The 26,454-nt window shown below is 47.9% G+C and overlaps 1 protein-coding gene across 3 annotated transcripts in view; it reads right to left on the minus strand.

The window, feature by feature from the left end:
- The window catches only part of SLK (STE20 like kinase), a 167,467-nt gene that overhangs the window by 115,059 nt on the left and 25,954 nt on the right, over nucleotides 1-26,454 (minus strand). For all 3 annotated transcript variants that reach the window (XM_063961972.1, XM_063961971.1, XM_063961970.1), the window contains exons 2-4: nucleotides 8,482-8,646; nucleotides 7,329-7,377; nucleotides 4,615-4,764 (exon numbers count right to left, since the gene is read on the minus strand). In XM_063961972.1, the coding sequence (XP_063818042.1) occupies nucleotides 4,615-4,764; nucleotides 7,329-7,377; nucleotides 8,482-8,646 (364 nt within the window). The remainder of the gene's footprint in view (nucleotides 1-4,614; nucleotides 4,765-7,328; nucleotides 7,378-8,481; nucleotides 8,647-26,454) is intronic.

Consider the following 26,454-nt stretch of genomic DNA (forward strand, 5'->3'; position numbering starts at 1 on the left):
GTAGGTAGCCTGAAAACTTTTAATTTACCTGTAAAAATAAAATAAAAATAAAAAGTCAGGCTCCTTATCCTCTATATCCCCAAGGATCTGGGAACTTGTGCCACTTTGTAAAGTGCCTGCCAGAAGCTGGGCTGTTCAACTGCAGCTGTCCCATGCTTCAGTTCTATAATTTTCTATAGTTTTCGGAAGGGGGGTATATGATGATGTGCACGGCATGTAAGGCAGAGGACCACAACCTTACTCACCTGTGAATGCATAAGATAGCAGAGCTAGACTTGGGGCCCAATTCAGATCTGATCGCAGCAGCAAATTTGTTAGCTAATGGGCAAAACTATGGGGGTCATTCAGAGCTGATCGTAGCTGTGCTAAATTTAGCACAGCTACGATCACTTACACTGACATGTGGGGGGACGCCCAGCATGTCTGTCCCCCCCCCTCCCGCACAAGTACAAAAGCATTGCACAGCGGCGATACTTTTGTACTTGTTGAGTAACTCCCGGCCAGCGCAGCTCCTGCTGCTGACCGGGAGTTGCTTGTTACTGCCCCTGGTCACGCAGTCGCTGCAGCCCCCCCCCCCCCCGCACGGTTTGGCCACGGCTGCATTGGCCGGACTGCGTCCGCAAAACAGCGGCCAAACGCTGCCGTGTCGCCCCCTCCCGCCCAGCGACCGTCTCTGCCTATCAGGCAGAGGCGATCGCTAGGGAACGACGGCATTCGGCTGTCCAGCACTGCAGCGCCGGCGCAGTTCCGACCAGATCGCTACGAACAACTGCAGGAATCGAGCAGAGAGTTATGGTGCCCATATACTTGTGCGATGCCCCGCAACGCGACATCGCGGGGCATCGCATCTGAACTGCCAAAGTGATTACCATGTGATCATGCGATAGATCACATGGTAATCACGTGATGGGCACATCACCGCCGAGTGGGAGCGGCCTCTATATAGCATGTGTTTTTAAAAACACATGCAATCGCACTGCGATTTGATAAATATTAAGTGCAGCACATACTATCTTGAGACGCGAGATTCGACCAGTGTGCCCGTGCAACGCGTCGAAAGGTACCTAAAATGTGCATACAATCCTTCGATTTCTCTCACAGATGCGGTTGAAATTGAAGGTTAGCACCGATTATCTCACAAGTGTATGGGCACCATTAGCCTAGGTACGCACTATACAATTATCTGTCCGATAATCTGCCAGCTTTAGCTGGTTGGAGTGAAAATCTGGTAATGGATTGACCATTTGCTCCCAAAAACTGCAAAATGGACAAAAACAGTCATTCATCCAAGTTGGTTAAATTTGTGTTTAACCAATTTGTATGAACGACAGGTTTTGTTATACCCCTTTCACATCGCACAAATAACCCGGTATCGACACGGCATATTGCCGTGTCGAAACGGGTCAGTGTGCGATGTGAAAGCTCCTTTGGTGAATTAGCGGGTCGCCTGACCCGGTAATTCAACCCGGTAAAAAAGAAGGGTTATTACCGGGTTGAATACCGGGGCAGGTGCAGTGTGAATGGGAGCCGTTCCGATGCGACACGGCTCCCATTCACAGCATAGGGAGAGGCGGCGCAGGAGATGAGCTCATCTCCCAGCGCCGCCTCCACCCCCGCTGCTGCTGCGCCCCCCGCTGCTATGGCAACCGACCCGGTATATTGCCGGGTCGGAAAGCCAGCAAAGGAGCGCAAATGCCGGATCTCACCCGGTAAGGACACGTTTCTCTTACCGGGTGGGATCCGGCATTTGCGATGTGAAAGCAGCATAAGTTTTCCAGTGTTTGGGAGCAAATGGTAGATTGTCATTTGCCCTCATACATTACCAGATTTTCACTCCAACCAGCTAGATCTGGCAGATTATCTGACAGATAATTGTATAGTGTGTACCTAGCTTTCGATTTGGGTGGGTTATTTTGTTTCTGTGCAGGGTAACTACTGGCTGCTTTATTTTTACACTGCAATTTAGATTTCGGTTTGAACATACCCCACCCAAACGTAACTCTCTGTCCCGACGAGGATTACACTAGAAACAGGGAGTGGGCATGTTTCACTGAAATGGGACAGCATGGGTTCTAGTTGCAGCCACGGCAGTCTCAGCAATCAGTGCAATCACAATTCTTCCTTGGGAGGTTGAAAAGGATTACAAAAAGGTTCTGGCCCTTATATACTCCTGACCTAGATAAAATTATTTCCCAGGCCACTGTAGATGAAAAATGGACTTTCTTCCTTTCAGTGCCCATAGACAATTTGGGACCGCAGTTTTATTCCTTTCATCCCTACACTAAAGTGAGGATTTATATCTTCAGAGGTCACTTTCCATTCTCGGTCATGGACTGCAGCAGCAAAGGCCTTGGCAGTTAAGCTGGCCAGCTCCCAAGTCCTCAGACAGCCAGCCTAACGATCAAGCAACTTTGGGGTCATTCCGACCCGTTCGCTCGCACGCACGCATCCAAGCGAACGGGTCCCTGCTGCGCATGCGCCTGCGCATGACGGACAGCGATCGCCTCTGCCTGATTGACAGGAAGAGGCGATCGATGGGCGGGAGGGGGCAAAACGGCAGGCGCGGCCGGACCGAACGGGGGTGCGGGCCGCAGCGGCTGCGTGATGTAATACGCATACGCTGTCATACGCAGCCGCTGCGGGCCAGGGAGCGAGGAGTAGCTCCCGGCCAGCACGCTAAAGCTGCGCTGGCTGGGAGCTACTCCTGAAGTGCAAAGGCATCGCCGCTGTGCGATGCCTTTGGACTTCTGCGGGGGGGGCGGCACTGACATACGGGGCGGACTAGCCCTGTGCTGGGCGTCCCCCCGCATGTCAGGGAACATGATCGTAGCGGTGCTAAATTTAGCACAGCTACGATCAACTCGGAATGACCCCCTTTATCCGTTAATCTTCCAGGACCAGTGTTTTGATTTCACCACAGCTGTCCGCATGGAGAGTCATCATTGGTACCCAGACTATCTTCTGATCAAGGTGAATTATCTATCCTTACAGCAGACTCATGTTCTGGAAACATCCCGGGCAGTGGAGACTCATCTGTGGACTCTTTCAAGCTTTCCAGTCCACCCCCATGGGTGAGTCTATTGCTCTGTTAATGGCTGCATGGTGAGAATCTCAACAAAGTTGGTTTATTCGGCCTCTGGGACTGGACAATGGGGGTAATTCCAAGTTGATCGCAGCAGGAAATTTTTTAGCAGTTGGGCAAAACCATGTGCACTGCAGGGGAGGCAGATATAACATTTGCAGAGAGAGTTAGATTTGGGTGGGTTATTTTGTTTCTGTGCAGGGTAAATACTGCCTGCTTTATTTTTACACTGCAATTTAGATTGCAGATTGAACTCACCACACCCAAATCTATCTCTTTCTGCACGTTAGATCTGCCCCCCCTGCAGTGCACATGGTTTTGCCCAACTGCTAAAAAATTTCCTGCTGCGACCAACTTGGAATTACCCCCAATGAGGCCTCTTCAGTCCCAATTACAGTGTCATTGAAATTCTAAGCTGTCACATCAAAATTCCCATCTCAAAATCCTTGCAAATAACATCTACAGTACTGGGGCAATCACTTATAAAATGGAAACGGTGTTTCCCATTCCGCCACCAACGAAGTGGTTAGCAGCTTCATGAAGCTTCATTATTCTTGTTGGTAAATATAAAACTAAATCACGCCAATGCAACAACTACTTACACAGTGCTTAGGTAATAAAATTTGATTTATCAGGAGACAAATATAGAAACTGATAAATTGCTTCCGTCTGGCAAGCTTAAAATTCTCAGTGTAATGTCTTATCCCTCCCTAGACAGGGGTATGGCATGAAACATAACAGAAACACGTTAATAGGTGTAATAAATGGAACACAGTCCAATTGCACCCAATTTTCACACCCACATTTATGAGTAACGAGTCAATTAAGTTTAGTTTTGGCGCTGAAACTGACTCATATCGGCCACAAATATGTTTGCAACAACAAAAGATAAACAAACTTGCTAACTATAAAGCAGAAAACAGAATAAGGAAATAAATATATATACACATTATTTTTAAATCGTTAGGAAATTTAAGATTTCACACTTACCAAGCAAGTTTACACACAGTAATTCTTAAGAATAATTTGTCTCTTTCAGAAATTGCTTTTGTTCAAAAGCATAGTCTGAAAGGGGTGGCACTCGATATCCTGGCTGTCGGGATCCCAGCACTCTGCATACCGGCGCTGGGATCCCGACCGCTGGTATACCGACAACTATTCTCCCTCTTGGGGTGTCCACGACACCCATGGAGGGAGAATAAATAGCTTAGCGCGCCACAGTGCCCGCAGCGTCGCCAGAGCAGCGAGCCCGCAAGGGGCTCTTTTGCGCTTGTCCCACTGCCGGCAATCTAGCGGTCAGGATCCCGGCACCGGTATGCTGGGCGCCAGGATCCCTTGCGCTGGTATATCGTAGTACACCCATCTGAAAGAGCCCAACGTCAAATGACACCCCAAAAATGGAGTTCTACATGGGAATTCTGTTTGCCAATGTGTGTTCTAATGATAACTACTAGGTTAGACAGAGACTGGACAGTCATTTGTGCGGCTAACATTAAGGAAAGCTCAACATACTTACTATGAAAGCCACTTACCCAGTTTCACGTCGCCTTCAAGTGATAGAAGTATATTTCCTGCCTTAAGATCTCGATGGATGATTTTGTTATCATGCAAATAAACCAGCGCCTCCAATGTCTGCCTACAAATCACGCGTATATGCGGTTCTGTTAGTGGGCGCTCCAGCTCTGCAACCAGAAGATGGAAACAACATTGTTTGAGTGGCTTTAAGTCTTGTCTGGCAACAAAGACTGACCATTGACAGACGCTCATAAACAATAGACATATTTGAAAGCAGTACAATCATTAATGTAAAACATCTATAGTCTTGTTAAAGTGCACATACACTAGGCAGCACGGATGGCATAGTGGATAGCATTACTGCCTTTACAGCACAATAATGGCAGCTTGATTGAAGAGTTACTGTATATTTCATAGACCTTGCAACAAATTTTGATTTACCGCAGGTACAGTATAAGCACCCCCACTAACCACGGAATTCAATTTTTAAAAAATTATTGCAAAATTCTTTGCGTCCAAAATCCTGCGGTGAAGATAGAAGGACACTAAGCACTGTGTTCCAGCAGTTTCTCTTGTTGCTGTGCCCGTCTGCTGCATGCTTCACACTCCTAGGAACACACGCACATACTGACAGGTCTCACCCATACATCGGGGGTCTCACACAAGATACCAGCCTGTGGAAAAAGTCACTTCAGCATCTTTGAAAAAACAGAGGACTAGGACAGCGATGCCAAAAGGTAAGTCATTTTATACTAATTAAGCTAATTGGAAACTTACAATTACATAATTAGTCATCGCGGGTGGGGGGGGAGGTTAGGGGTCCAGAAGCAAGTTCGTATAATTTTTTCTAAAATGATGATTTTAACAGTGTGTACACATGGTGAGATTTTTTCTTTCAATTTTGACTATATAGTCAAAATTGCAAGAAAAGTTAGTGCAAATCGCAAGGTGTTATGCCACTTGCGATCCAGATTCGATCCCGATGTGCGGTCCCGCCAGGTCGGTATCGCAAGAAAAGATAGACTGTGCAGCCAAGTCAATCCTTGCTAGATCGGTGTATTATCTAGTTCATTTCACATGTCAATTACATCTCACATAAGCCAAAATCTCACATAAGCCAAAATCATAAGCACACATAGTCCATATCTAAAGAAAAGTTAGTCAAAATCGGTGGTGCTGGGCTCCGCAGAGTTCAGGGAAAATCGCAAAGTGAAAATCGGGCATAGCAAGGATCTCACTGTGTGTACACACCATAAGAAAAATTGGACTCGCTCTGAAGGTGCTCAAACAAAAAAATTGAACGCCCCCCCCCCCAAAAAAAAGATCTCTCACTCAAATACCAAAATCTCATACCTGCAGGTGGAAGATTTTAGGTAACTTTGCATCTAATTAAATATGCCCCTAATTATATTTGCCTGATAATTCTGGCCATATGCACGCACGGAGTAGGAAACCGCCTGCTTTTCAAATCGCAGTGTAAGTGGCATACAAAACACAGAAATGTGAGGATATTCTGCAAATTGGCTACACAGAAACTGCTGCCTACATTTTAATATGCCTGTAAAAAGCACAAAACTAATACTACAGTCCACACCATTCTTGAAAACAGAATTTGCAGTCTTTTAACCTTTTGACATAAGCAAATATCATCATCATTGGTCTTGCTACAGGCTAAGCTACATCACTTATCCCAATGAGTTAAGCCACCTAAACAAATCAGATATAAAAGGCATTACAGTTTAGACACACAGTAAGACTCCGGGAAGGATACAGGGCCAGAAAGGGGAAAAAAAAAAAAAAAATGGTATCCAGTCAGAATGTCGACATACAAAAATGTGTACCAGGTCAAAAATGTCTACAGTCAAATTGTTAACATATCGGTTTAGTACTAAATTTAGGTTTAGGCTAAAATTGTGAAAATGTTATGTCAGCATTGTGACTGTCGAACATTTATTTATGTCAACATAACGTCCTTGCCGACATATCATACCACACACCAATAAAAAACACCCCTGGCATTCAGAGTATAGCAGTATAGGGAAGTTTGGCCAGTGGCTGCAGCTTATAACTAGGGCATTTGCTAACCTGTCTGGTAGATGTAGACATAAGATGGTCAGTATTATTCCACAGAATAGGTGGAAAAAACTCTGCAACCAGGGGGGTGATTCAGACCTGATCGTAGATGTGCTAAATTCCCTGATATGCGAGGGGACACCCAGCACAGGGCTAGTCCGCCCCGCATGTCAGGCCCTGCCACGTTGCACAAGTACAAAAGCACCGCACAGCGGCAATGCTATCGTACTGGTAGAGCAGCTTCCCACCAGCTTAGCTCCAGCGCGCTGGCAGGGAGCTACACGTCGCTGCTTGGGTCGCAGCAGCTGCGTGTGATGTAACGCAGCCGCCGCTTGCCCCCCCAACGGTCCGGGCACGCGCAGTTCAGACCTGATCGCTGCTGTGCAAACACGCATAGCAGCGATCAGGTCTGAATTAGCCTCTTTGTTATAAAGAGGTGGGAGACTGGGCCCATTTTAACCAGACCTCCCCCACAACCTCTCAAGCATTCCCTCTGGAGGTACAATATTAGGTTGGCAGAGGGTGTACAACACAGGAAAATGCCTTTACAAAGCCTTTGTACCAGAGAGAATAGTCAGGGAGCCCTCCTGCAGAGACTTCTTCAGAAACACAGTAACAAAAAGCACATTCTCCTCACAGACAGCCGTGACAGACTTACCCAGCATTACGGCATCTACAGCACCCCCAGCACAGAACTCAATAAGAATCTGTAAACAGAACACACGTTTAGTTAAAACTGAAATGACTGTGACATAAAGATGGAGAAATAACCTCTATTTTACTTTTTCTTTAAATTACGGCACTGTAACTTTGGTAAAATCTAAAAGGTATTGGAAAATGTTATAAATGGTACCTGCTCAAACCATCATTAAAAATATGGGCTGACCACATTTTAAAGACTCCCTACCCAAAATATAGCTCGTTGGTGGGTTGAGCACAAAGACTCTGTGGGAAGTTTAAATCTCTCAGACCCCCCCTCCCACAGACCCCTGATTAAATATCTGCTCTGGCCACTAGGTTCACCCTACTAGTGTTACCTAATTCAGAAATACATCAGTAATATCCCTTTCAGACAGAAAGCGGCTGAAGGACCAGCATTTGCAGCACGGATTGGTTTCTGGTTCTAGTTCACTACTCCCTTTCAGACAGAAGAAGAAATTGTCAGGTCAAGCATTTGGACCTGTTAATTTAGAGGGTCAACCTAGGTCCTTCTTCTGAGTTAATGGGTCAACCCAGGTCGCAATTCCCTGGACTTTGATAATGGTCAAAAGCAGGGTTGAAATCCCGGAGATTTTCAACCCGGGTTGATTCTATCACACTGAAAAGTATCCAGGTTGAACCGGCAAATTACAGGATCCAAATGCTTGATCCGACAATTTCTTCTTCTGTATGAAAGGGGCATAAATAACGGCGATCACACAACCCACTTGTGTACCCATTTTGTGAATGTTTAAGTTAAAAAGAGGCTCATAAGTAGATACTACTCCACATAAATGTACAGAACTAAGGGGGAGGGTCCAAGCAGCGTAAAGAGTGGAGATGTTGCCTATAGCAACTTCTCTCTAGCATTTAGCAAATACATTCTATAAAATGGTAGGTAGAAGCTGGATGCTAGGGGCAACTTCTCCATTTGTCCATTTCTCCACCCACTACACTGCTTGATACCTCTCCCCTTTAAGAGTGAAATCAGAAACTGATCATTGCAGAGTGACCACATTTGCTTTCTACATAACACGCAAGGGCACACTTACATGTACATCTCACGCTGGTAGCATGGCTTCCTAAGCTTACCTATACAAAATGTCACTTACCCAAAGGTTATTTTCATAATAAAAAGCATCCAGCAATTTAACAATATGTGGGTGGTCACATGATGCCAGAATATCGATTTCCACCATGTAATCCTCAAGTTCATCTTCAGATTTTGTATCAATAACCTTTGCTGCTGCCAAAATGCCAGTCTCTTTGTTCTGGGCCTGGAAACATATACAATAATAAATAATTAGTTCAGCACAGTTTTAAAGAACCACTAGAGACAGAAATTAAAAATCTCAGATAGATTATGAAAGTAAAAACACACTGTGTGACCCAGATACTGAACTGCAGTAAAGTGTTCCACTTCACTACAAACAGCAAAAGCTCTTCTCACATGTTTAGGACAGTGCCCATCCACCAATTAGCACCCTGAATTTCTGCAAAGCAAATCTGCCTAACTGTCAGTCATTGAGCCTGCTCTTTTATAAAATAACTGCCCACCAGCAGAGGAGCGAATGAGGGTATCGTGGACATATTTAGTTAGGTATAAACACACTTTTTAGTTTACATGCTATTAAGATCAATAATCGTTGATATTTAGGTACCTGCTTTAATTGCTCCTTGAGAAAGAAGCATTAAAAATAATAGGATTTTAATACCTACCGGTAAATCCTTTTCTCCTAGTCCGTAGAGGATGCTGGGGACTCCAAAAGGACCATGGGGTATAGACGGGATCCGCAGGAGACATGGGCACACTATAAGACGTTTACTGGGTGTGAACTGGCTCCTCGTTCTATGCCCCTCCTCCAGACCTCAGTTATAGGAACTGTGCCCAGGGGAGACGGACATTTCGAGGAAAAGGATTTCTGTTAAACTAAGGGTGAGACACATACCAGCTCACACCACAAACACACCGTACAACTGGAATAGCATGAATACCAGATAACAGTATGAACAAAAAAACAGCAACAAGCTGAACATAACAGATACACAACCATTGTGTAACCGAAAACAACCAACAATACCACTGCAAGTAACAGTACGCACTGGGATGGGCGCCCAGCATCCTCTACGGACTAGGAGAAAAGGATTTACCGGTAGGTATTAAAATCCTATTTTCTCTTGCGTCCTAGAGGATGCTGGGGACTCCAAAAGGACCATGGGGTCTATACCAAAGCTCCAGACCGGGCGGGAGAGTGCGGACGACTCTGCAGCACCGATTGAGCAAACATGAGGTCCTCCTCAGCCAGGGTTATAACTTATAGAATTTAGCAAAAGTGTTTGAACCCGACCACGTAGCTGCTGGGCAAAGTTGAAGTGCCGAGACCCCTCGGGCAGCTGCCCAAGATGAGCCCACCTTAAACATAGAAACATAGAATTTGACGGCAGATAAGAACCACTTGGCCCATCTAGTCTGCCTATTTTTTTTATCCTTTAGGTAATCGCAACCCTCTTTGAACCTTAATTCCTTGTAAGGATATTCACATGCCTATCCCAAGCATGTTACAACTGCTCCACAGTCTTAGCCTCTACCACCTCTGATGGGAGGCTATTCCACTTATCCACTACCCTTTCTGTGAAATAACTTTTCCTTAAATTTCCCCTGAACCTGCCTCCCACCAGTTTCAGTGTATGTCCTCGAGTTCTAATACTTCTCTTCCTTTGAAAAATGTTTCCCTCCTGAACTTTATTAAAACCTTTGGTATATTTGAAAGTTTCTATCATGTCTCCCCTTTCCCTTCTCTCCTCCATACTATACTTTCCTTCCTGGTAGAATGGCCCTTTACTGACTTCGGCAATGGCAACCCAGCCGAAGAATGAGCGTGCTGAATCGTATTACAAATCCAGCGTGCAATAGTCTGCTTGAAAGCAGGATTTCCAATCTTGTTGGAAGCATACAGGACAAACAGAGCCTCCGTTTTCCTAACAAGAGCCGTTCTGGCGACATAAATTGTCAAAGCTCTTACGACATCAAGAGATTTTGGGACTGCCACAGCATCCGTAGCCACAGGTACCACGATAGGTTGATTAATGTGAAACGAAGAAACCACCTTTCGGCAGAAATTGTTGACGAGTCCTCAATTCCACTCTATCCACATGAAATATCAAATATGGGCTCTTGTGAGACAAAGCCGCCAATTCTGACACTCGTCTGGCAGACGCCAAGGCCAAAAGCATGACCACTTTCCAAGTGAGAAACTTTAACTCAGCCTTTCGCAAAGGTTCAAACCAGTGAGACATAAGAAACTGTAACACCACTTCAAGATCCCACCGTGCCACGGTGGCACAAATGGAGGATGGATATGCAGCACTCCCTTCACGAAAGTCTGGACTTCAGAAAGGGCGGGCAATTCTTTTTGAAAGAAAATAGACAAAGCCGAAATCTGCACTTTGATGGAACCCAATTTCAGGCCTGCATCCACTCCTGCCTGCAAAAAATGGAGGAAACGACCCAAGTGAATCTCCTCCGCAGGAGCTGTTTTGGTTTCACACCACGACACATATTTTCTCCAAATACGGTGATAATGTTTTGCCGTGACCTCCTTTCTAGCCTTAAGGAGAGTGGGGATGACTTCCCCGGGAATACCCTTACGAGCTAGGATTTGGCATTCAACCTCCACGCCGTCAAACGCAGCCGCGGTAAGTCCGGAAACACGCATGGCCCCTGCAGTAACAGGTCCTCTCTGAGAGGAAGCGGCCAAGGATCTTCTATGAGCAATTCCTGAAGATCCGAATACCAGGCCCTCCGTGGCCAATCTGGAACGACGAGTACTGCCGGAACCCTTGTTCGTCTTATGATCCTCAACACCTTTGGAATGAGAGGAAGAGGAGGGAACACATATACCGACCGAAACATCCACGGAGTTACCAGGGCGTCCATTGCACTGGCTTGGGGGTCCCTTGACCTGGAACAATACCTCCGAAGCTTCTTGTTGAGGCGAGACGCCATCATGTCTATTTGAGGAATTCCCCAATGCCTTGTCACTTCTGCAAATACCTCTTGATGAAGAGCCCACTCTCCCGGATGGAGATCGTGCCTGCTGAGGAAGTCTGCTTCCCAGTTGTCCATGCCCAGAAGGAAGACTGCTGACAGAGCGCTCACGTGCTTTTCCGCCCAGCGGAGAACTCTCGTGGCCTCCGCCATCGCCGCTCTGCTCTTTGTTCCGCCCTGGCGGTTTACGTACGCCACCGCTGTTACGTTGTCCGACTGAATCAGGACAGGTAGACCTCGAAGAAGGTGTTGCGCTTGCAGAAGGCCGTTGTAAATGGCTCTTAACTCCAGAACGTTTATGTGGAGACAAGTTTCCTGGCTTGACCATTTTCCCTGGAAACTTCTTCCTTGTGTGACTGCACCCCAGCCTCGGAGACTTGCATCTGTGGTCAGCAGGACCCAATCCTGGATTCCGAACCTGCGTCCCTCTAGAAGGTGAGAACTTTGCAGCCACCACAGGAGGGAAATTCTGGTCCTGGAAGATAAACTTATTTTCCGGTGCATGTGCAGGTGAGACCCGGACCATTTATTCAGCAGATCCCACTGAAACACCCAGGCATGAAACCTGCCAAACGGAATGGCTTCGTAAGCCGCAACCATCTTCCCTAGCACTCGAGTGCATTGATGAATCGACACTCTTGCCGGTTTCAGAATCTCCTTGACCATGGTCTGGATTTCCAGAGCTTTTTCCGCCAGAAAAAACACTCTCTGTAGTTCCGTGTCTAGAAACATGCCCAAGAAGGGCAGCCGAGTTGTCGGAATCAACTGAGACTTTGGCAAATTTAGAATCCAACCATGATGTTGGAGAACCGTCAAGGAGAGTTCCACATTTCTTAGCAACTGCTCTTTTGATCTCGCCTTTATCAGGAGATCGTCCAAATACGGGATAATTGTGACACCCTGCTTGCGTAGGAGCACCATCATTTCCGCCATCACCTTGGTGAAGACCCTCGGGGCCGTGGAAAGCCCAAACGGCATCGTCTGAAATTGGTAATGACAATACTGCACCGCAAACCTTAGGAAAACCTGATGAGGATATATCGGAACGTGTAAGTAGGCATCTTTTATGTCGACTGACGCCATAAAATCCCCCCTTCTAGGCTGGAAATCACAGCTCGAAGAGATTCCATCTTGAACATGAAAGTTTTCAAGTACAGATTGAGGAATTTTAGGTTCAGAATCGGTCTGACAGAGCAGCCCGGCTTTGGCACGACAAAGAGGCTCGAATAGAACCCTTCCCCCCCGTTGGGACGGGGGAACCGGGACAATGACCCTCTGTTGACACAGCTTTTGTATTGCAGCATTTACTACTTCTCTTTCTGGAAAAGAAACTGGCAAGGATGATTTGAAAAAGCGGCGGGGGGGGGGGCATCTCCTGAAACTCCAGTTTGTACCCCTGGGACACTATGTCCAAGACCCAAGGATCCAAGCCCGATTGAAACCAGGCCTGACTGAAGATTCGGAGACGGCCCCACACCTGCACGGACTCCCGTAGGGGAGCCCCAGCGTCATGCGGTGGACTTGGCAGAGGCGGGGGAGGACTTTTGGTCCTGGGCAGCAGACACAGCAGGCGACCTTTTTCCCCGTCCTCTACCCTTTGAAGCGAGGAAGGACGAGCCCTTTCCTTTGTTGTATTTATTAGGCCGAAAGGACTGCATCTGATAATGGGGCGTCTTTTTCTGTTGTGCGGAAACATATGGAAGAAAGGATGACTTACCCGCAGTAGCGGTAGACACCAGGTCAGCAAGGCCGTCACCAAACAAGACACTACCTTTAAAAGGGAGAGCTTCCATAGCTTTCTTGGAGTCAGCATCAGCATTCCATTGATGAATCCACAGCGCCCTCCTGGCCGAGACCGCCATGGCATTGGCCCTTGATCCCAAGAGGCCAATATCCCTCACCGCATCCTTTAGGTAATCTGCAGCGTCCTTGATATAACCAAGAGTCAAAAGAATGTTATCCTTATCAAGGGTATCCATGTCAGATGCTAAATTATCAGCCCACTTAGCAATAGCACTACTCACCCATGCCGACGCCACGGCAGGCCTGAGGAGTGCACCAGTAGTGACGAAAATGGCCTTCAATGTCGTTTCCTGCTTGCGATCCGCAGGATCCTTGAGGGCAGCCGTGTCAGGAGACGGAAGCGCCACCTTTTTGGACAGTCGGGACAGAGCATTGTCCACATTGGGAGATGACTCCCATTTCTCCCTGTCGTCAGAGGGGAAAAGATATGCCATAAAACTTCTCTTGGGAATCTGCCACCTTTCGTCAGGAGACTCCCAAGCCTTTTCACAAAGAGCGTTCAGTTCATGAGAGGGGGGAAATGTTACCTCAGGTTTTTTTTTTCCCCTTATACAAACAAACCCTCGTATCTGGAACAGCAGGCACTTCAGAAATATGTAAAACATCTTTAATAGCCTCATGTACTGAATACTCTTAACCAATTTCGGATGTAAACTGGCCTCATTGAAGTAGACACTGGAATCAGAGTCTGTGTCGGTATCCGTATCTGCCATCTGGGTAAACGAACGTTTTTGCGACCCTGAGGGGGCTTGTACCTGAGACAAAGCGTCCTCCATGGATTTTCTCCACGTTTGTGTCTGAGAATCAGATTTATCTAGCCTCTTAGACAATAATGCCACATTTGCATTCAATGTACTCAACATATTCACCCAATCAGCAGTCGGCTGTGCCGACAGTCATTCCCAAATCCTTCTCCGCGCCCCCCGTAACTTCCTCCGGGGAGGAACACTCAGCCTCAGACATGTTGACACGCAGTACCGACACACCACACTCACACTGGGCAAAGGGGACAGACCCACAGGGAAGCCTATAGAGAGAACACAGAGGGAGTATGCCAGCTCATACCCCAACGCCCATATACTACTAAATAATAAATGCTGGCTGCACTGTAATTATATATAGCACCAAATTGCCTGTGCCCCCCCCCCCCCGTTTTGCTCCCTTGTACTTAGGAGAGTGGAGGTCCGGGCCAGCGTCTCTGCATGCACAAGGAAGAGAGAAAATGGCGCTGGTAAGCTGGAGCGTGTTACCTCCGTTACTGAAGTCTTCTGCCGTCACTGAAGTCTTCTGCATTCTGCATACTCACCCGGCTTCTTTCTTCTGGCTTCTGTGAGGGGGGAGACGGCGCGGCTCCGGGAACAAGCAGCTAGGCGCACCAAGTGATCGAACCCTCTGGAGCTAATGGTGTCCAGTAGCCTAAGAAGCAGAACCCTTAACTCAGAAGAAGTAGGTCTGACTTCTCTCCCCTCAGTTCCACGAAGCAGGGAGCCTGTAGCCAGCAGGTCTCCCTGAAAATAAAAAAGCCTAACAAAGTCTTTCCAGAGAAACTCAGTAGAGCTCCCCTAGTGTGTGTCCAGTCTCTCCTGGACACAGAATCTAACTGAGGTCTGGAGGAGGGGCATAGAGGGAGGAGCCAGTTCACACCCAGTAAAAGTCTTATAGTGTGCCCATGTCTCCTGCGGATCCCGTCTATACCCCATGGTCCTTTTGAAGTCCCCAGCATCCTCTAGGACGTAAGAGAAAATAAAAAATAAAATGTACGTATCAGCTGCACACAGTGGAAGCAGCCACTGAGCAACCCACCAATTGGTTCGGAGAAAAGAGACATCCACTCAGTTCAGGGTATACATAGCCTCAGAGACACAGTAATGCAAGTGCAGTTTCAATCACAATGATAAAGGGACTATATGAAGAACGCAGTCATATGCATTTCCACTTGTGACTGAAGAGATGTATGTGAGCTATAATGGAGTGCTCCCACGTAGACAAAGCTCAGTGAGTGCAAGTGGACACGACCTCGGACTATGGACACAACTGCGGACTATGTGGAGTTGGATGTAATGGTGCCCATACACTTGTGAGATTATCGGTACTATCCTTCGATTTTGACCACATCTGTGAGAGAAATCGAAGGATTGTATGCACATTTAAGGTACCTTTCGACGCGATGCGCGGGCACGCCGGTTGAATATCGCGTCTCAACATATTATGTGCTGCACATATTTCTTGCATCGCAGTGCGATCGCATGTGGTTTTAAACCGACATGAGATATATCGCACTGCGATGTGCAATGGGCACACGCCATTAGCGGCCGGAGGCCGCTCACCCTCGGTGGTGACGTGCCCATCACGTGATTACCATGCGATCTAATGCATGATCGCATGGTAACCACTTTGGCAGTTCAGGTGCGATTTGATGGCACCTAAACTGCCGGTGCGATGCCCCGCGATGTCGCGTCGCGGGGCATCGCACAAGTGTATGGCCAGCATAAGCGTAAACAAGTCTGCACTGATGATAATGGTAACTATCAAACCACATGAAATACCGTGGAGGCTATGGCCAGCGTTACACTCTAATAGCTATAATAATAAGGCTGAACAGTTGGGGGGAGGGGGGTTATCGGACAGGTTTGATCACCAAACAATCCTGATAGTTTTTCAGGCTGACAGCTTTGAATTATCATTCATGACCACACAATGGGGCAGATGTATTAAGCCTGGAGAAGGCATAAAGAAGTGATGAAGCAGTGATAAGTGCAAGGTGATAACGCACCGGCCAATCACCTCATAACTGTCAATTTACATATTTAACTGATTGGCTGGTGCATTATCTCCTTGCACTTATCACTGCTTTATCACTTCTTTATGCCTTCTCCAGGCTTAATACATCTGCTCCACTGAACCATAATTGTTGAGAACTGCTGTTTCATCAGTTGATGTGACCGGTTCTCAGTCGCTTGTTTTCTGATTTCACCTTCAAAAAGGTAAACCATCTGACATCAGGCTCCTTCGAAACCTTTAGGCCCAAACGTGACACTAGTTGTCAAGTAGAGGTCCACACTAGAATGTGGAGAAACAATGGCTGGTATATGAAGCACTAATGTATTAGCGTAGGCACACAGACTGACATTGGAGGGGATAAACGTACTTTGTGCCAAAGACTGGCCTGTGAATACCCCTAATTTCTAGTCTACACACACACTTCTAACTTTCGGCCTTTGCTCTATCTTTCAGCTAAATTTTCCTGTGGCTTGAGGTACAAGGTCTCTACACATACCCAGTTTGCTACTAGTTATCACTTGTACCTTCCTTATCCTAGGTGCAAAAGATATACCAGGCGTATTTATACCAACATCCAACTCTGCATAATTGATATTTTGTCGGCACACCCTGACGGAACTTCGCCAACAAGAGTACGACTAGTTACTCCTCGCCATTCATACATGTACATACAATTGTTGTTGTTGTTATTGTTAATACCCCTACTGGCATGTCCTGCCTTATCAAATGCCAACTGTTACCTGTGTCTATAATCTCATGACTCACAAACAGGATAAGTGGTTTCCTCACAAATCTCAGACTGTCACAACTCTGTGTTTCTCCACTGGAATGAAGTCATCACACTGGGATGAAGTCATCATGTCTAATAATATGTAAAGCAGGATGTGCGATCATGTGCGCTGTAGGTGCACAAAGTATACACACCCAGATCTGCCCTCTTATATTTGTGGGAAACCTCATATTTATCAGAAAATAAGATTTTAAACCTACCGGTAAATCTTTTTCTCCTAGTCCGTAGAGGATGCTGGGGACTCCGTAAGGACCATGGGGAATAGACGGGCTCCGCAGGAGACATGGGCACTATAAAGAAACTTTAGAATGGGTGTGCACTGGCTCCTCCCTCTATGCCCCTCCTCCAGACCTCAGTTAGAGAAACTGTGCCCAGAAAAGACGGACAGTACGAGGAAAGATTTTGTTAATCCAAGGGCAAGAGTCACACCAGCCCACACCATCCACACCGTATAACCTGGAATATACGAACCAGTCAACAGTATGAAACAGAACAGCATCAGTCAAAGACCAAACAAACCTGTAACATAACCCTTATGCAAGCAATAACTATATACAAGTCTTGCAGAATGTTGTCCGCACTGGGACGGGCGCCCAGCATCCTCTACGGACTAGGAGAAAAAGATTTACCGGTAGGTTTAAAATCTTATTTTATCTTACGTCCTAGAGGATGCTGGGGACTCCGTAGGGACCATGGGGATTATACCAAAGCTCCAAAACAGGCGGGAGAGTGCGGATGACTCTGCAGCACCGATTGAGCAAACATGAGGTCCTCCTCAGCCAGGGTATCAAACTTGTAGTATTTAGCAAAAGTGTTTGAACCCAACCAAGTCGCCGCTCAGCAAAGCTGTAATACCGAGACGCCTCGGGCAGCCGCCCAAGAAGAGCCCACCTTCCTAGTGGAATGAGCCTTTACCGAATTAGGTAACGGCAATCCAGCCGTAGAATGAGCCTGCTGAATCGTGTTACAGATCCAGCGAGCAATAGTCTGCTTAGAAGCAGGAGCGCCAACCTTGTTGGCTGCATACAGGACAAACAGAGCCTCTGTTTTCCTAACCATAACCGTTCTGGCTACATAAATTTTCAAAGCCCTGACCACATCAAGGGACTCAGAATCCACTAGGTCCCTTGTAGCCACAGGCACCACAATAGGTTGGTTCATATGAAAAGAGGAAACCACCTTAGGCAAAAATTGAGGACGAGTCCGCAACTCTGCTCTATCCTCATGGAAAATCAGATAGGGGCTTTTGTGAGACAAAGCCGCCAACTCAGACACTCGCCTTGCAGATGCCAAGGCCAACAACATAACCACTTTCCAAGTGAGATACTTTAATTCCACGGTTTTCAGAGGCTCAAACCAGTGAGACTTAAGGAACTGTAACACCACGTTAAGGTCATATGGTGCCACTGGGGGCACAAAAGGAGTCTGGATATGCAGCACTCCCTTCACAAGTCTGGACTTCTGGGAGAGATGCCAATTCCATCTGAAAGAAAATGGACAGGGCCGAAATCTGTACCTTGATGGAGCCTAATTTTAGGCCCAAATGCACTCCACTCCAGTCTGTAGGAAGTGGAGAAAACGGCCCAGATGGAATTCTTCCGGAGGAGCATTCTTGGTCTCACACCAAGATACGGTGATAATGTTTCGCTGTCACCTCCTTCCTAGCCTTTATCAGAGTAGGAATGACCTCTTCCGGAATGCCCTTTCCAGCTAGGATCCGGCGTTCAACCGCCATGCCGTCAAACGCAGCCGCGGTAAGTCTTGGAACAGACAGGGCCCCTGTTGCAACAGGTCCTCGCTGAGAGGAAGACGCCACGGATCTTCTGTGAGCATTTCCTGCAGATCCGGATACCAGGCCCTTCGAGGCCAATCTGGAACAATGAGAATTGTCTGTACTCCTTTTCGTCTGATGATTCTCAATATTTTTGAGATGAGAGGAAGAGGAGGGAACACATAGACCGACTGAAACACCCACGGTGTCACCAGGGCGTCCACAGCTACCGCCTGAGGGTCCCTTGACCTTGCACAATACCTCGGAAGCTTCTTGTTGAGGCGTGACGCCATCATGTCTATTTGAGGCAGTCCCCACTGACTTGCAATCTCTGTAAAGACTTCTTGATGAAGTCCCCACTCTCCTGGATGGAGATCAGGTCTGCTGAGGAAGTCTGCTTCCAAGTTGTCCACTCCCGGAATGAAGACTGCTGTCAGAGCGCTTACATGATTTTCCGCCCAGTGAAGATTTCTGGTGGCTTCTGCCATTGCCACTCTGCTCTTTGTTCCGCCTTGGCGGTTTACATGAGCCACTGCTGTGACGTTGTCTGACTGAATCAGAACCGGTAGGTCGCGAACAACATTTTCCGCTTGACGCAGGCCGTTGTATATGGCCCTCAATTCCAGTACGTTGATGTGTAGACAAGCCTCCTGGCTTGACCACAGTCCCTGGAAGTTTCTTCCCTGTGTGACTGCTCCCCATCCTCGGAGGCTCGCGTCCGTGGTCACCAGAACCCAGTCTTGAATGCCGAACTTGCGACCCTCTAGAAGGTGAGCACTCTGCAGTCACCACAAGAGAGATACCCTGGCCCTGGGGGACAGGCTGGTCATCTGAAAAATATGTAGATGTGACCCGGACCACTTGTCCAGAAGGTCCCACTGAAAGGTCCTCGCATGGAACCTGCCGTAGGGAATGGCCTCGTAAGACGCCACCATCTTTCCCAGAACTCGAGTGCATTGATGGACCGACACCTTTTTTGGCTTTAACAGGTCCCTGACCAAGCTCTGGAGTTCCTGGGCCTTTTCCAATGGGAGAAAAACCCTTTTTTGTTTCGTGTCCAGAATCATGCCTAAGAAAGGCAATCGGGTCGTTGGAACCAACTGCGACTTTGGTAGATTGAGAATCCTGTTCACTCGATCTCGCTTTTATCAGGAGATCGTTCAAGTACGGGATAATTGTGACTCCCTGCTTGCGCAGGAGCACCATCATTTCCGCCATTACCTTGGTGAAAATCCTCGGGCCGTGGAAAGCCCAAACGCAACGTCTGAAATTGGTAATGACAGTCCTGTACAGCAAATCTCAGGAACGCCTGATGAGGAAGATATATGGGGACATGAAGGTATGCATCTTCTATGTCCAGGGACACCATATAATCCCCCCCCTCCAGGCGGACGATGACCGCTCTGAGCGATTCCATCTTGAATTTGAACCTTTTCAAGCATAGGTTTAAGGATTTTAAATTCAGAATGGGTCTGACCGAACAGTCCGGTTTCGGGACCACAAACAGGGTTGAGTAGTACCCCGTCCCCTGTTGAAGCAGGGGAACTTTGACCACCACTTGTTGAAGACACAGTTTTTGAATTGCATTTAAAACTACCTCCCTTTCTGGTGAAGCAGCTGGTAGGGCCTATTTGAAAAACCGGCGAGGAAGCACCTCTTTGAATTCCAGCTTGTAACCCTGGGAAACAATGTCTATTGCCCAGGGATCCACCTGTGATAGAACCCAGGCGTGGCTGAAAAGTCGAAGACGTGCCCCCACTGGGGCGGACTCCCTCAGCGGAGCCCCAGCGTCATGCGGTGGATTTTGTAGAAGCAGGGGAGGACTTCTGCTCCTGGGAACTAGCTGTAGTTGGCAGCTTTTTCCCTCTGCCCTTACCTCTGGCGAGAAAGGAAGATGCCCGTACTCTTTTGGATTTATGCGACCGAAAGGACTGCATCCGATAATGTGGCGTATTCTTTGGCTGTGAGGAAACGTAAGGTAAAAAAGTGGATTTACCTGCAGTAGCTGTGGAAACCAGGTCCGTGAGACCTTCCCCAAATAAGTCCTCACCCTTGTAAGGCAAAACCTCCATATGCCTCTTTGAGTCGGCATCACCCGTCCATTGGCGGGTCCACAGGGCTCGCCTAAAAGAAATCGCCATGGCGCTGGCTCTGGAACCCAGTAGGCCAACGTCTCTCTGAGCATCTCTCATATATAGGACAGCATCCTTAATATGACCGAAGGTCAATAAAATGGTATCCTTATCCAGTGTATCAATTTCAGCAGACAAACCCAAGCCAACGCTATCGCCGGTCTGAGTAATGTACCAGTATGTGTGTATATCGACTTCAAGGTAGTCTCCTGCCTGCGATCAGCAGGATCCTTGAGGGTTGCGGTATCTTGAGACGGCGCGCCACCTTTTTGGATAAGCGCGTCAACGCTTTGTCCACCCTGGGGGAGGATTCCCACCGTATCCTGTCCTTAGCCGGGAAAGGATACGCCATAAGAATCCTTTTGGGAATCTGCAGTTTCTTGTCTGGAGTTTCCCAAGCCCTTGCAAAACAACTCCTTTAGCTCATGTGAAGGGGGGAAAGTAACCTCAGGTTTCTTTTCTTTAAACATGTGGACCCTCGTGTCAGGGACAGAGGGGTCATCTGTGATATGCAACACATCTTTTATTGCAATAATCATATAATTAATACTTTTCGCCAATTTTGGATGCAACCGCGCATCATCGTAGTCGACACTGGAGTCAGAATCCGTGTCGGTGTCAGTGTCTACTACTTGGGATAGTGGGCGCTTCTGAGACCCAGAAGGGCCCTGTGACATAGTGAAAGGCAGGGATTGACTCCCTGTATTTTCCCTGGACTCCGCTTTGTCCAACCTTTTGTGTAATAAATTCACATTTGCATTTAAAACATTCCACATGTCCACCCAATCAGGTGTCGGCGTTGCCGACGGAGACACCACACTCATTTGCTCCACCTCCTCCCTAGAAGAGCCTTCCGCTTCAGACATGCCGACACACACGTACCGACACCCCACACACTCAGGGAAATCTCTAATCTGGAGACAGGTCCCCAACAAGGCCCTTTGCCAGCACACACATAGCACCAATGACCCTGGAAACACAATTCCCAGATATATATATAGCACTTTTTTTTTTATATACTGACTGCACCAAAATTATGTGCCCCCCCCTCCTTTAAAGCTCTCTGTCACCGTGTTCAGCAGGGGAGAGTCCGGGCAGCCAGCTTCTCAGCAGCGTGCTGTGGAGAAAATTGCGCTGGTTAGTGCTGTGGGATCAAGCTCCGCCCCCTCAGCGGCGGGCTTCGGTCCCGCTCAAAATACATTAAAAAAAAACCTGGCGGGGGATTGTATATAATAATGCCACAGCTTAATAATAAGATTTTACTCACCGGTAAATCTATTTCTCGTAGTCCGTAGTGGATGCTGGGGACTCCGTAAGGACCATGGGAATGGACGGGCTCCGCAGGAGACTGGGCACTCTAAAGAAAGATTTAGTACTACCTGGTGTGCACTGGCTCCTCCCTCTATGCCCCTCCTCCAGACCTCAGTTAAGGAAACTGTGCCCGGAAGAGCTGACATTACAAGGAAAGGATTTTGGAATCCAGGGTAAGACTCATACCAGCCACACCGTATAACTCGTGATAAACTTACCCAGTTAATAGTATGAACAACAAACAAGCATCACTCAACTGATGCCACATAACATAACCCTTTAGTAAGCAATAACTATATACACGTATTGCAGAAAGTCCGCACTTGGGACGGGCGCCCAGCACCCACTACGGACTACGAGAAATAGATTTACCGGTGAGTAAAATCTTATTTTCTCTAACGTCCTAGTGGATGCTGGGGACTCCGTAAGGACCATGGGGATTATACCAAAGCTCCCAAACGGGCGAGAGAGTGCGGATGACTCTGCAGCACCGAATGGGCAAACTCAAGGTCCTCCTCAGCCAGGGTATCAAACTTGTAGAACTTTGCAAATGTGTTTGAACCCGACCAAGTAGCAGCTCGGCAAAGCTGTAATGCCGAGACCCCTCGGGCAGCCGCCCAAGAAGAGCCCACCTTTCTCATGGAATGGGCTTTCACTGATTTTGGATGCGGCAACCCAGCCGCAGAATGAGCCTGCTGAATCGTGCCACAGATCCAGCGAGCAATAGTTTGCTTTGAAGCAGGAGCACCCAGCTTGTTGGATGCATACAGGACAAACAGCGAGTCAGTCTTCCTGACTCCAGCCGTTCTGGTCACATAAATCTTCAAAGCCCGGACTACGTCAAGCAACTTGGAATCCTCCAAGTCACCAGTAGCCGCAGGCACCACAATAGGTTGGTTCAAATGAAAGGATGACACCACCTTTGGCAGAAATTTGTGGACAAGTCCGCAATTCTGCCCTATCCATATGGAAAACCAGATAGGGGCTTTTACATGACAAAGCCGCCAATTCTGACACACGCCTAGCCGAAGCTAAGACCAACAGCATGACCACTTTCCACGTGAGATACTTTAGCTCCACGGTCTTAAGTGGCTCACACCTGTGGGATTTCAGGAAACTCAACACCACGTTAAGATCCCAAGGTGCCACTGGTGGCACAAAAGGGGGCTGAATATGCAGCACTCCCTTAACAAACGTCTGAACCTCAGGCAGTGAAGCCAGTTCTTTTTGGAAGAAAATGGAGAGGGACGAAATCTGGACCTTTATGGACCCTAATTTCAGGCCCATAGTCACTCCTGACTGTAGGAAGTGCAGGAATCGACCCAGCTGAAATTCCTCTGTAGAGGCCTTCCTGGCCTCACACCGAGCAACAAATTTTCGCCATATACGGTGATAATGCTTTGCTGTCACATCCTTCCTAGCCTTTATCAGCGTAGGAATAACTTCATCCGGAATGCCTTTTTCCGCTAGGATCCGGCGTTCAACCGCCATGCCGTCAAATACAGCCGCGGTAAGTCTTGGAACATACAGGGCCCTTGTTGTAACAGGTCCTGTCTGAGAGGCAGAGGCCACGGGTCCTCTGTGAGCATTTCTTGCAATTCCGGGTACCAAGTCCTTCTTGGCCAATCCGGAACAATGAGTATTGTTCTCACTCCTCTTTTTCTTACAATTATCAGCACCTTTGGTATGAGAGGAAGAGGAGGAAACACATAGACCGACTGGAACACCCACGGTGTTACTAGTGCGTCCACAGCTATCGCCTGAGGGTCCCTTGACCTGGCGCAATATCTTTTTAGCTTTTTGTTGAGGCGGGATGCCATCATGTCCACCTGTGGCAGTTCCCATCGATTTGCAATCTGCGTGAAGACCTCTTGATGAAGTCCCCACTCTCCCGGATGGAGATCGTGCCTGCTGAGGAAGTCTGCTTCCCAGTTGTCCACTCCCGGAATGAACACTGCTGACAGTGCTAGTACGTGATTCTCCGCCCAACGAAGAATCCTGGTGGCTTCTGCCATTGCCACCCTGCTTCTTGTGCCGCCCTGGCGGTTTACATGGGCCACTGCCGTGATGTTGTCTGACTGAATCAGCACTGGTTGGTTTTGAAGCAGAGGCTCCGCTTGACTCAGGGCGTTGTATACGGCCCTTAGTTCCAGGATATTGATGTGCAGACAAGTCTCCTGAATTGACCACAGCCCCTGGAAGTTTCTGCCTTGAGTGACTGCCCCCATCCTCGGAAGCTTGCATCCGTGGTCACCAGGACCCAGTCCTGTATGCCGAACCTGCGGCCCTCGAGGAGGTGAGTACTTTGCAGCCACCACAGAAGAGACACCCTGGCCCTGGGGGACAGGGTGATCAGCCGATGCATTTGAAGATGCGATCCGGACCACTTGTCCAACAGATCCCACTGAAAGATCCTCGCATGGAACCTGCCGAAGGGAATGGCTTCGTATGACACCACCATCTTTCCCAGGACACAAGTGCAGTGATGCACCGATACCTGTTTTGGTTTTAGGAGGCCTCTGACAAGAGTCACGAGCTCCTGAGCCTTCTCCTCCGGGAGAAACACCATTTTCTGGTTCGTGTCCAGAATCATGCCCAGGAAGGGTAGACGCGTCGTAGGAATCAGCTGCGACTTTGGAATATTCAGAATCCAGCCGTGCTGTTGCAACACTTCCTGAGAGAGTGCTACGCTGATCAGCAACCGCTCCCTGGACCTCGCCTTTATGAGGAGATCGTCCAAGTATGGGATAATTGTAACCCCTTGCTTCCGAAGGAGCATCATCATTTCCGCCATCACCTTGGTAAATATTCTCGGTGCCGTGGACAGGCCAAACGGCAACGTCTGGAATTGGTAATGACAGTCTTGTACCACAAACCTGAGGTACTCCTGATGAGGTGGATAAATGGGGACATGCAAGTACGCATCCTTGATGTCCAGAGACACCATAAAATCCCCCTCTTCCAGGCTTGCAATGACCGCTCTGAGCGATTCCATTTTGAACTTGAATTTTTTCAGATAAATGTTCAGGGATTTTAAATTCAATATGGGTCTGACAGAACCGTCCGGTTTCGGTACCACAAACATTGTGGAATAGTATCCTCTTCCTTGTTGAAGGAGGGGAACCTTTACCACCACCTGCTGGAGATATAACTTGTGAATTGCCGCTAACACTACTTCCCTTTCTATGGGGGAAGCTGGCAGGGCCGATTTGAGGTAACGGTGAGGGTGCATCACCTCGAATTCCAGCTTGTATCCCTGAGACACAATCTGTATAGCCCAGGGATCCACCTGTGAGCGAACCCACTGGTGGCTGAAATTTCGGAGACGCGCCCCCACCGCTCCTGGCTCCTGTGGAGCCCCAGCGTCATGCGGTGGATTTAGTGGAAGCCGGGGAGGACTTCTGTTCCTGGGAACTAGCTGTGTTGTGCAGCTTCTTTCCTCTACCCCTGCCTCTGGCCAGAAAGGACGCACCTCTGACCTTCTTGCTTCTCTGTGATCGAAAGGACTGCATTTGGTAATACGGTGCTTTCTTAGGCTGTGAGGGAATATATGGCAAAAAGTTTTACTTCCCAGCCGTAGCTGTGGAAACTAGGTCCGAGAGACCGTCCCCAAACAATTCCTCACCCTTGTAAGGTAACACCTCCATGTGCTTTTTGGAGTCGGCATCACCTGTCCATTGCCGAGTCCACAGGACCCTTCTGGCAGAAATTGACATTGCATTTGTTCTAGAGCCCAGTAGGCAAATGTCCCTCTGGGCATCCCTCATATATAGGACAGCGTCTTTTATATGCCCCAGGGTCAGTAAAATGGTATCCTTGTCTAAGATATCCATTTCCTCAGACAGATTATCTGTCCATGCTGCCACAGCACTACACATCCAGGCCGACGCAATAGCCGGCCTCAGTATAGTACCTGAGTGTGCATAAACTGACTTCAGGATACTTTCCTGCTTCCTATCTGCAGGATCCTTTAGGGCGGCCGTATCCTGTGACGGCAGGGCCACCTTTTTAGATAAGCGTGTCAGAGCTTTATCTACCCTAGGGGAGGATTCCCAGCGCATCCTGTCCGTTGGCGGGAAAGGGTACGCCATAAGCAACCTTTTGGAAATCAGCACTTTCTTATCGGGGGAATCCCATGCTTTTTCACATAATTCATTTAACTCATGTGAAGGGGGAAAAGTCACCTCTTGCTTTTTCTCCCCATACATATATACCCTTTTGTCAGGGACAGGGTTTTCCTCCGGTATGTGCAATACATCCTTCATTGCTATAATCATGTATCGGATGGCTTTAGTCATTTAAGGCTGCAACTTTGCCTCATCGTCATCGACACTGGAGTCAGAATCCTTGTCGACATCTGTGTCAACCAACTGGGATAGTGGGCGCTTTTGCGACCCTGACGGCCTCTGAGCTGCAGAATCAGACACGGATTGAGACCCTGACTGATTA

The sequence above is a fragment of the Pseudophryne corroboree genome, chromosome 3, assembly GCF_028390025.1.
Source record: "Pseudophryne corroboree isolate aPseCor3 chromosome 3, aPseCor3.hap2, whole genome shotgun sequence".
Lineage (NCBI taxonomy): Eukaryota > Metazoa > Chordata > Amphibia > Anura > Myobatrachidae > Pseudophryne > Pseudophryne corroboree.